The 12,568-nt window shown below is 38.4% G+C and overlaps 1 protein-coding gene across 1 annotated transcript in view; it reads right to left on the bottom strand.

Annotated features, from left to right (window-relative positions):
* The window catches only part of LOC111157478 (megakaryoblastic leukemia (translocation) 1), a 104,383-nt gene extending 95,313 nt beyond the window's left edge, over positions 1–9,070 (bottom strand). Inside the window, exon 1 of the mRNA XM_022518901.1 lies at positions 8,804–9,070. Coding sequence (XP_022374609.1) covers positions 8,804–8,849 — 46 coding nt within the window. The 5' untranslated portion in view covers positions 8,850–9,070. The remainder of the gene's footprint in view (positions 1–8,803) is intronic.
* Between the last annotated feature and the right edge of the window lie 3,498 nt (positions 9,071–12,568).

Genomic DNA, 12,568 nt, shown 5'->3' with positions numbered 1-12,568 from the left:
AATACTCTCTACACAACCAAATATTTTATAAATTAGTCTTACAGCACTGATTTGAGGAATATAATTTAATTCTCAAAAGAGTAAACTAAGATAACAGTTCACAAAATCAAGGTCCACTCAATTAACATTTTAATTCTTCAACAAGGGCTCCAGGTCCTATTTATAAGATAAAGATGAGGCAACAGGAGTTTTGCCTTTCTGATAAAGAACAGATATTGTCAAGAGGATTTCACATGCACCCTAGGGTCAAAGAACAAAATACATAATGAAGATGTACTATCAAATAATTAAAACATTTTATGCTAATGCCACTATTAAATGCCTAGAGAACTCAGATTCTTCTTACCCATCAAAAACAAAAAAATGACTTAGTGTTTTTGGTTTATAAAAACGTGAGAAAGGTTCAGCAAATTGAGAGTAATTAAGCATGCACAAGAAGGATCTATAGCTCTGCCAAGAACATGGCCTAATACAAACACTGCAAAGATAAATTTCAATAAATCTTACAAAATAGAAACAAAGACAACAAATGTAAAAAGGATTTATACAAAGTAGAATGGTCACAAGGAACAGTTTAATGGGATGGAGTGCCTCCTTAGCATGCATTGTTTCGTCAGTGCAATGCTCTGACTGCAGAAGTCCCAAATATACAGTTTCAGCTCCAAATCCAAGATATTACACTTTCAGCCATTTTCTCCCTCTTATAACTAACTGTACCTATATGCGCGCACGCGCACACACACACACACAATTAAATATGGCTTTTATCTGAATACAACAGAAATGTATGCTTATGACAGAAAATCACATAGAGGAAAACAAAGAAAAAAAAGACCCTTATGAAATCTTATTACTCAGCAACAGCTACTAATATTCTAGTATATATCCCTACATCCATTTTTTAAGGATTAAATGGATAAATAGTAAATATTATCCCACATCTTTAAATAATCTCATGACTACATTAGTTTCCAATCACATGAGTGCACTGTTAAGTTATTTAACCAATCTCCTACTGTTAAAATTTTGGTTTCTGTTTGTTTTAGGTTTTTTTTTTTTACTACTATAAATAATACTGCTATAAACATCCTTATACATAAATCTTATATATCTTCTATAATTTCCTTAGAACAAATTCCCAGAAGTCTTTCAAGGTTAAAGAAGAAACATTTTTTTAAAAGTTCCTAAGAGTTGCCAAATGTCAAACATTTGTAGCACGTTGTCAGAATGTACGGGAAGAAATAAAAAACTATCTGCATTTAAAAGTATTCAAAATCCCAACAACAAAAGACAAAAATAACCACAATAACATAAAAACATAAAGCACTTACTACGTGCCAGAACCTGATAACCATTTTACATATATTAACTTATTTAATACTTATAACTACTATTTAGGGTTGGCACGATTACTGTTACCATTATCATTATTATTATTACTATTTTACAGATGAAATATCAGGCACAGGGAAGCTAAGTAATTTGTCCAAAGTCACACAGTTAATTAGTGGCAGAGCTAAGAAACCTGGGTTCCAAAGTCTTAACTCTTAACTCTCAAACACTATACCTACTCTTCTCAAACTCTGATGTCACAATCCCTTTACCCTCTTATAGTTACTGAGAACTTCAAAGAGCTTTTATGTGGGTTATATCCATCAGTATATTTCAGATAAGAAATTAAAACTGAAAAATTTTTAAGTATTTGTTACTTCTTTACAAATTTTTAAAAAGATTTATTTGAGGTGGGGTGGGGGGGAGAAGGAGAAGCAGACCTCATGCTGAGCTCAGAGCCCAAAATAGGGCTCGAGGATCCCAAGATGATGCATGAACCAAAATCAAGAGTCAGATGCTTAACTGACTGAGCCACAGGGAGCCCCTGAAATATTTATTATTTCTTTAAAAAATAACAATAAACCTACTACATGTTGACATGCTTCTATGAAAAATATGATGATTTTCCAAACCAAGAAAAAGTAGTAAAAAGAGTACAACTGTTTTACCATTTTTGCAAATCTCTCTAATGTATAATTTACTAAAAGAGAGCTGAATTTTCCTATATACTGCATTCAACCTGTTGAGATATCATACATCATGTAGTTCTGGAAAACTACAGTGTTCACTCACGAGGACAACGTACAGGTAAATAGTATTTTAATATTAATATATAAAAAGCCTTCTTCTTGCACCTACAGAAAAGGTCTCAGGGACACCTAGGAGTTTCCCAGACCACACTCAGAAAACTACTGCACCAGTTAGTATAGTGCCTGCTACACGAAACAGGTGAAAGGCCTGGTCTCAGGAACATATCTGCCTAAGGGCACTCATGGAAGGCCCAAGTAAGTGACGTCTCAACAAAGATCTGAAGGAAGTGAGGGAGCAAGCCACGAGGCTACCCAGTAAAAAGTGCCCCAAGTGGAAGGACTATCAAGTACAGAAGCCCTGAAAGAGGAGCATTCCCTAAGGTATGCAGGGACAGCAAAGAGAGTGGTAAGGCTGGGACAGGTCAACCGAGGGAAGAGGAACAGATGCAGTCTGAGAGTTACAGAGCCGTGGACAGATCACATAGACTCTGCAGGCACTACAAGGACTTGGGCTTTTCCTGTGAGTGAGAACCACTAGAAGGTTTTATGTGAGAAGGGAGCTGATCTGACTTTCATTTTAAATGGAAAATATAAGTCACTAGGGCTTAAAGTAAAAAACCTGAATAGAAACACCAGTTCCATCTCTTACTGTGTGTCCTGAAGCCTCTCTGAGCCTCAGTTTCCTCCTTTGTAATATGTGAAGATACAGAGACCTCAAAGAGGTGTTGTCAAGATCAAATAAGGTAATACACATAAAACACTTTAAAATTATAACACACTACAAACATTTCATGACTAAGTTTATTTTCACTATGTAATTGCCATGTATTCCTCTTTGCTTGGCCCTCTATACCTACCCAATTTCTACAGCCACCTCCCCATTTATGTGACTGCTGTGAGATTAAGGATGCCCCAGAACCCTGAAACCATGAGTTCTGCCTGAAAATGCCCTTGAGCTTGTTGAGAGAAAGGCAGAGAAAGATATTTCTTGTTTTTAATGGCAAAGCAAGGGTTTTTAGTCTTTTTTTCCTTGTTATTATAAAGAATATCCTTTCAAAAACAATGCATGTGGTAATCATAAAAATGAAGTTCCAAAAAAAACAAGACTGTATGAAACTCATCTTTATTTCATTTGGCATTGATTTAATAAAGCTAAAACTGTGGCTCATGGTCTTGACAGTTTGCCTCATACAAAAGGAAACAAAAAGGAGGAAAAAAGATAGAGACAAACAGATGAATTCAAATGCCTTTGGTCTGGGTCCTAACTCTAAGGGGATCCCAGATAAATCAGTGAGTCAGAGAAAAGGCAGTGAGATGTAATCCAGAATACTGATGACAAAAGCCGTCTGTCTGCCTACCTGTCTTCTGAGATCACCATCAAGGTATGAGATCATCAACCAGGCCAGAGAAGAAAAAGCCAAGATGGAGACAACCATTGGGGCCTGTAGTATCTGACTCCACTCCTCAGGGACAGGTGCTAGACCCTCAGGCACTGGTTTTTATCTCCACCTCTTAAGATTCGAGTCAATCTGAGCAGTGATAGAAACCTGCAATGGAAAAACCCAAGGAAAACCAAGATCTCCAGGGAAAATTATAAACAATCTCATATATCAGAGGTCTCTGATGGTTTCTTGTAAGTATGTTACAGCACAAAGAGCACAGTCAGGGGAGTAAGGAAATGAATTCTCCTTCCATCTCTGTCACTAATTAATTACGTGGCTTCAGGAAATAAATTATCCTCAATGGACTAATTTCCTCACCTGTGACACCTAAGGGTTCCTCAAGCTCTAAAATCCCTTGAATATAAACAAAATTGTGTTTTTTTAAAAGCCCACACTAATATTTAGATTATTAGGAGATGCAAAAGGATCTTAAAAGTTCTGAAGTTTTTCACCTGCTCTATAGATCCCTGAGTGACATGAACCCAAACAAGGGGCCCTTCCTTGTGAATAGAAGTTAACCTATTACCAAAAAGGGCAAAAGTTATTTGTCCGCCATCTTCCTTCAACCTTATTTTTATGAATTACTACTCCCCTCCTTCCAACCTGAACTATTATAAAATATAGTTTAGAGGCAAATTAGAATAATCAGGGATCTAGAAGTTAAAGAAGCAAGAATTAAGTAGGGGCACCTGGGTTTGAGCCCCACATCAGGCTCCGTGCTCAGCAGGGAGTCTGCATGTCCCTCTTCCTCTGCCCCTCCAACCCCACTCATGTTTTCTCTCTCAAATGAATAAAATCTTAAAAAAAAAAAAAAAAAAAAAAAAGAATTGGGGCACCTGGGTGGCTCAGTGGGTTAAGCCTCTGCCTTCGGCTCAGGCATGATCTCAGGGTCCTGGGATCGAGCCCCACATCGGGCTCTCTGCTCAGCAGGGAACCTGCTTCCCCCTCTCTCTCTGCCTGCTGCTCTGCCTACTTGTGATCTATCTCTCTGTCAAATAAATAAATTTAAAAAAAAAAAGAATTAAGTATATAAGCATCACATGATGAGGGAGTAAATGGACTGAGGAATGCTATTCAATTACTAATATTTTTAAACAGATAGCCTGCATGGGTATAAAATATGAAAGATTCAAAGGCAGATACAACTAAAAACAAAGAAAACAGTTTTCTAAGGGATAACTCAAAAAGCACACTGAAGGACTTCAGTGCATATTGTGCTCCATTTCTAGGGTTGGGTAATGTGCCCATGGGTTTATGTACTCTAAATATTGTTGTAATACACACTCTATATTTCTTTCAATTTATGCAGTATTCCATACCATAATAAAATTAGAAGAGAACTCAACTGTTTTGTGGAACAAAAAGAGTCTTCCATCCCAATTCTCCAGCTCTCCATTCCCCTGCCTTAAAGTAGTTAGTCACTGTTACCAGTTTCTTATGATCCTTCCAGACATAACCTATACTCAGACAAGCATTGGGGTTTGTCTGGGTTCAGTGTATGGGGGTTGGTGGGGGGGATGCACACATATGTGCACAAAAGAGAAAAAAGAGACTCCCTAATTGTGCCTCTTCAAGATCAAGTGTATGTCAAGGGACTAATAAAGACCTAGGGAACTGCCTTAATCCCCTTCTCTACTAGGGAACTCTGTCCCACTGTTGTAGAGTTAGAGACTAAGAAGACCACACTGGGTAGATATAGGGACAAGGCCTGCCTGGTCAAAGTCTTACATATTCGTTGGCAAGAGCTGAGCCCCCTCATTCCTCTGTTGTAAACTACATCAGTTGGTGCTATGCCCCAACACACCCTTACTCTTTTTTTTTTTTTTAAAGATTTTATTTATTTATTTATCAGAGAGAGAGAGAGAGAGCAAGCACAGGCAGACAGAATGGCAGGCAGAGGCAGAGGGAGAAGCAGGCTCCCTGATGAGCAAGGAGCCCGACGTGGGACTCGATCCCAGGACGCTGGGATCATGACCCGAGCCGAAGGCAGCGGCTTAACCAACTGAGCCACCCAGGCGTCCCCACCCTTACTCTTAACTTCAAAAATCCCATATATCTATCTCAGATCATTAGTTTTCTAATCATGGTCTAGATAGGTTTACACAGTGGTGATGGAGGTTTTAATCCTCTAATCGTGGCTTGATTAGAACAGTTAGATTGAACAATACATATCACAAGAAGACAGATGGCACACTGCATATCCAGAGATGTGGAAGATTTTCAGTTTTGAAAGCCATGCCAACAGGACCAGCTCTGGGCAAGGACTGGCTAAGGTATGTGATGGTAGTTGGAGGATTCTTTTCTTTTCTAGGATTTTTTTTTTTTTTTTTTTAAGTAATCTCCACACCCAATGTGGGGCTCAAGCTCACCACCCTGACATCAAGAGTCACCTGCTCCACCAACTCCCCAAGGTGCCCTAGTGGATTCATTTCTTAAAGCAAAACAGATTTCAAAAATTTCTGATAAAATCTTGATTTAAAGGCTTATGCCTATTTAATAGGGGAAGTATGCCAAATGAAATTTTTTCATTTATTAAAAAAAATACTTACTGAGTGTCTACCATGTGCCTATATACAGATGAATATATTGCATTTGAGAAGCCAATAATCTAATTAGAGAGACAGGCAAAAATGGTAATTAGTCTACATTGTAAAAATGGTGCTATAGGAACACAGAGAAGGAAGGGCTGACTCTATTCAGACAGGGGTCACATAAAGGCAACATCTGAACTGGATCTCAAAGGGTCAGTAAGCGACCATCAGCAGGGGCACCTGGGTGACTCAGTTGGTTAGGCGTCTGCCTTCCACTCAGGGCAAGATCTCAGGGTCCTGGGATCGAGCTCCACATTGGGCTCTCTGTTCAACAGGGAGTCTGCTTCTCCCTCTCCCTCTGTACTCTCTCTCTCTCTAATAAATAAAATCTTAAAAGAAAAATGAAAACCATTAATAAATAAACAACGTACCTTGAAACTTTGCTATCATACTCAGTAGCCTAATGTTTAATATAGGGTAAAGACTGCATCTTGAATCTTGTCTAAGAGTTTATTTTTAAAATCTCATTAAATTGTAGTTTCATCTATAAAGTATATATTCATGGAAATCCAAATATTGTATGTATTGCTAGAATAACCTATGGCTCATATAGTCTAAATGTCTTGACTTTTTTAAAGTTTTTTTTTTTATTAAGATTTTTATTTATTTATTTGACAGACAGAGATCACAAGTAGGCAGAGAGGCAGGCAGAGAAGAGAGGAAGAAGCAGGCTCCCCATGGAGCAGAGAGCCGGATCTGGGACTCAATCCCAGGACCCCGGGATCATAACCTGAGCTGAAGGCAGAGGCTTTAACCCACTAAGCCACCCAGGCGCCCCTAAATGTCTTGACTTTTTGGAAAGAATGATTGGCTTCTAGCTCATCAAGGCTTCATAGTGTGCCTTTTCATTTATCATAAATATAACTGTCATATTACTGTTGCAATACAGCATAATGACTACAGCTTCGGAAGAAAACAGTAACAATTTTACAAAAATTTTGAGCATTTAGGAAACACACATATTAGAGAAATCAGTTTGCTGTACCCAGTTTCTCTTCTATGAACACAGGCAAAAGACAGAGGTACACATGCATGCTATTTATTCTCTGCAGATCTTTCATTCTACCTGTACCCAACACCCTTGTCAATTTTATCCATACTTGTCTTACATACTATTATCCTCTGAAAGTTTTATGAAGTAGTTGGTCCAACAGATGGGTGGCTAGCCCAGCCCAACATATGTCATATGTAAACCAGCTCTTAGGCAAGACAAGTAAGTCCCTTTCCCTTATCCAGCTGGGAACCACTGAGACCCCCTTAGGGGAAAGCAAAAACTCTTTTAACCTTTATGAAGAAAAGTTACTGGACTGAGATCATCTGTAAGCAACAAAGCAATGAAAGAAGGGAGAGAGAGTTCAAATACTAGCTTATATTCCCTAAGATAAAATATCCACTTGCCCACATACAACAGACAACTAGAACACAGAGAAGGTAAACAAAACAAAACAAAACAAACCCTGAGAGTCTGTTTAACTGGGACTTATTTCATCAAAGACAGGTAGGAAACAGTCAGATAATACTATCTTGTTTAGAACACAGAGCTCAACAGATCGAGGAAGAAAAAGGAAAGGCAACAACCTAAAAAGTGTAGCATATATAAACAGAAGAACTCAAATAATAAATGACTCATCGTGGTCTTATTTGTAAAACCAGACAGAACAGAATAGTAGCAGTATCTTTCCTCTTTGCCCTTCCCTGTCCATAAAGCTTAAGCTGGATAGCATCTGATCCTGTCTTCAGATGGGTATCTGTCTCTTTCAACATAGTATCTAAGTGTTCCCCAAGGAGAACAGTAAGACCAATTCTGCCAGAGACAGTATCTGCCAAAACTAAGCAGCCTATCTCATTCTAATGAGTGAAAGCCAGGGGATGGGAAGAGGTCTGCAAATGCCACTTTATGAATCTTTCAAGATATGCTCTGAAACAGGAAAACACTACAGACTACATTTTAGCAGAAGTCTAAAAATAACAAAAGAACATTCCCTATTTTTAGATATCTAACTTACAAGTTTCAAAACACTAAAAGTAAAGGAAACCATTAAAAACAAACTGGAATTTTAAACTGTTGTAAAAGACATTTCTGAGTTGAGAAAACCGTTTTTAGAGACAGAATTTTAAAAAGCCTACATTTTTTCTTTTGACTACTTTCTTGCTCAAACTTCTCCATCTCCAAAACTTAGAGTTTCAATCTTCTGTATTATCAAGAGCATTTCCAAGAACCAAAAGATGATTCAGAAAGGTTATACCACAAAATGAGAAAGAAGGAAAATTTTAAAAACATGCTTTCACGAAGAGACATAAAAATAGAGTGTGGATTAGTGATTAAAGACAGTAATGTATAAAACAGCAAAAGCAACTCAATTATCCTACATTAAAAGCAGTGCTACAGATAATAATAAAACACTTAACTAAAGGGAAATGTTTTCTTCCCCTCATTGAACAGTCTTAAATCAATAAACATCTAAAGCAAAGCTATGTCTGAATAACTAGAGTAACTAGAGTTTGCAGCTAGAAAAAATTACTAATTTTTTTTTACAGTAGAAATATGAACATGCAGTACAGTCACTGGACAGTGTATGTTTGCTCCCATCTATCTTCCTCCCATCTCTATCCGATCCTAGTACAGATACACCCAACCTTATTAAAGAAACCTGTGGCAAAATAGAATTTGCAGGAAATACGGAATTACCGGACTGCACAGCCATCATTAACCTCTCAGGTTCCAGTAGAGTCATGAGAGATTCTTCTCAGAAACAGCGGTCCACAAATACAATGAAAAAATTCAAAGTCACAGAAAATGTTGTCTTCAGAGGCTACCAAGGCTTTCATAAATTCAGTCTCGTGCCTTATGCTCAGACTGAGAACTCACTCCTCTTCTCAGTGCAGTTACCAATTCATGCACCCTTCAAGCAAGTCAAGATGGCAGAGTTGAATTACTGCTGACAGGAAACCAAAAGGCGCTCAAGCTAAGCCCTGTGAAGTGTGGTTAGAACAGCGAGTGAGCTCCTCCTCCTTGCTGTTCATCTCTGGGGGGAGGGGAGAGACATAGAGACCTTCAGAACACAGATCAACTGTGTTTCCACCCCTCTTTTCAGGAAGAGAAGATGAAGTTTCGTTCTAAACCTTCAGTATAAGGGACTTTGCTGCTAATGCGGTTTAGAGCAACAGATTAAACACAATCTAAACTCAATCTTTTGAAACAAACAGCCCAATTACTGACCCATTACTGGGAGGTGGGGATGGGACTTAGGCACATACACATACATGCATACAGATGAGTATGAACGGTGACTTAGTTTTCTGAAAAAGAATTCTAGGGGCTTTTTCATCTGTGATATTTATAGATAATAGGCTAAGGAAGTTGAATATTTAACTACAGAAGCGCAATTATTTCTCCACCTGGACTTCAATTAAAATATCTGTTTGAAAAAGTCATCTGAATACATTCTGGAGCTGTAATCTGTCTTTCAGATCTGCCAATCCCCTGAAAGAGCCCCTTAACTTGTTCCTCTGTGAGACATGTGGGCTGTCAACAGTTTACTGATGATATCTGACTTTTCAAAAATGCGTTATGACCTTGCTAGACGTATGGAACACATAAGACAACAGTTCAAATATATAACAATTTCCCTTTCCTGAGAAAGAAACTTCAACTCTTTTTTCACTAGCACAGAGCAGGCTCTTCTGAATCAGAACAAACACGGGCATTTTACCTTCCACCGCAAAAACAAAAACACACCAAAATCCTTTCAAATCACAGCAATTTCATTTATCTAAAATGAAAAGCTCATTCATTTCCTTTACAGTCCTTTTTACTAACTGATCATCATAATAAGGATATAAAGATGCCTTTTGGCATATCAGATTGACTTCTAAACACCTGAAAACTAGAAATCCATGTTTGGTATGTTAGAATTCCTCAATCTTTCTGGTTAAGTAGCAGCCCGTGTCTGGAAAGCCTGCTCCTGCAAACGCAGCCCAGTTAATGCCAAAACACTCACAGTCAAACCAATGATAAATGAGAGCACCAAGAGACCTCAGAAGAGAAAACAGCCTCAGAATGATTGAGGGCAATATTCTGTTGTTAGAAAAAAAGAAGGCAATGCAGATCTGGGCTGGGGGGAGATTTTGCGGAGGAGAGAAAAACTTCCTTTCTTTCTCACTCCAAGAACACCATGTTTAAAAGAAAAGCCAGAAAAGCTCTACACAGCACTGTGGGGATGACTCACGGGCAGCCAAGCGGCAGCCAGTGCGGGCTAAACGCTGCTCTGGGAAGACAGAAGCGTTCTCACTGGCCCCTTCTGGCAACCAAATTCTCAACTGTCTTATGAAAAATGGGTAAATTTCAGTTCTCAGGCTACGTGGTACTCTGGTCAGAGGTTAGCAACTAAAGTAAAAGCATCTTTAAAAGGGTGAATCATTCTACGGTCCCTATGTGGGCTGTACAGTTTGCTGTGTGAGGGTTTTTCAAATGAAACAAGTTCTCACAGTTCTGTACTTACTGGAAAATAAATATAAATTATAAGATTCCTCTACAGAGGATGACAAGAAGGGCATAGGGCTATGTTCTTTCTGCCAAAATGTCTCGCTTGGCTGTAGAAGAGTGCCAGAAGGCCACGACTGTCAAGACTGCAGCCCAACAGAGACGCTGACAGTCGTATCATGGTGGGAGCAGTAAGACATCACAGTACAACTGATGGCTAGCTTTTTCCTGGCAAGTCCACTCCCATTTTCTCCTCTGCAATGTGGGATAAAAAGAGCTAAAGAAAAGGAAAACAGTTTTAAAGACAGAAATCTTAAAAATTAATCTTTAAAAAAAGTAAACAACAAGGCACATCATCTTTGCCTACTGCTAAGATTTTGCACTTACCCTGAAGAGTATCCGCGCAGCACCAGATTCACTGGGAAACTGGCTTTAAGACAGGTTCACAATTCTAAGTCTGAACTCCTATGACAACCTCAGTGCCACTATCTTTTATGCCAGTTAGCAAAGTTTCATAGAGAACTAAAGTAAACTTTGATAAGATCTTTGAACAAGTGAACATGATTTTCAAATTAATGGCACCAAAGGAATGAAGGGTAATGATCTTAATTTCCAATTAAATAAAAGCTCTTTTGCTTTTAGTCATAACTCTAATCAACACAAATATGCTACAGCCTCTACTAATCCACACTAAAGAGACTTGATAACTACAGAATATCAATATAGTATATTCACAAAGCTTCCCCTCACTCCCATGATCAAAAGGAACTGGAAAAGTTCCTATCCTACTTGACTTCCTACTGGATTTGTCATAGTTCCTATACTCTTCTTAAAACTTCCTATTTCCTTGATTTTCTTAAAAATCGTACTTCCTTCCCTCACTGACCTCTCTTCTGAGAATCCTAAGTAGCTCTCTCTTTTTATGCTGCTATCAGGGGCATTCCTTCCCTTTTTTACGTATTCTCCCTGGGCAATCTCATCCTTTCTTAGGGTTAACTAATACCCACATTCTCATCCACATCTAGCTCTGAATTTACTGTGCATCTCTATCTGGTTATCTGAAACTCTGTATGTCCCAAAACAAGCACCCAATACCACCCTGCACCAACCACTCAAGATACATTGCTTCCATTTCCCCTATGTTAAGTAACAGTTCTCAGGTCCCAAACCATAAACTTAGACACCCCTCCCTCCAGCCCCAGGCCTCTAAGTATAACTAATTGTCTCATAACTTGTTTCTCAAACCTATCCTTTCTTTCGTCTTTACAGCCAGTGCTTTATTTCAGGTCCTTCAAATTTCTTGCCCAGAGTATAGCAACAGCTTTAAAAAAAAAAAAAAAAATTACAGAAACATTCAAACGCAAAGGTGGGAAGAATGGCATAATAAGCTGCTTATGGACCTCTATCACTTAGCTTCAAAATTTGTGGCCCTTCTACCCTCCCTACCCACTCCCACCATACACAGCACCCAACCCACACTCAGTATCTCTGGGGCAAACTCTAGTCATCATCTCATTTCATCTTTATTCTGTACACCTAAAAGAACTATTTTTTTTTTTAACATAACCACAGTATTACTGCCACCCCAATTTTTAAAAATTCCTTAATATCATCAACTATCCAAACAATGGTCAAATTTTCCCAACTGTCTCATAAATTTTTTAGTGTTAATTTTCAAATGAGAGTCCAACAGGGACAATATACTGCATTTCACTGGTGTTTCTTAAATCTCCTTTAATCCATAATCCCTTCCCTCTTTTTGTAGTTTATTTGTTGAAAAACCCAGGCTGTTTTCCCACATTGTGGACTTTGCTAAAATGATACCCCGATGGTATCATTTAATGCTGCTCCATCCCCTACATTTCCAGTAAATTAGTATGAGTTAAATACAGAGGCTTGATCCACTTTAGCTCAAAGCTTTTCACAAGAACACTGCAAAGGTGGTAGTGTGTACTTCAGCAATAGCTTCAA

Source organism: Enhydra lutris, unplaced genomic scaffold (genome assembly GCF_002288905.1).
Source record: "Enhydra lutris kenyoni isolate GAN:26980312 unplaced genomic scaffold, ASM228890v2 scaffoldscaffold55, whole genome shotgun sequence".
Classification (NCBI taxonomy): Eukaryota; Metazoa; Chordata; class Mammalia; order Carnivora; family Mustelidae; genus Enhydra; species Enhydra lutris.
The sequence above is the reverse complement of the archived record's forward strand: the minus strand, read 5'-3'. Positions and strand labels throughout refer to the sequence as shown.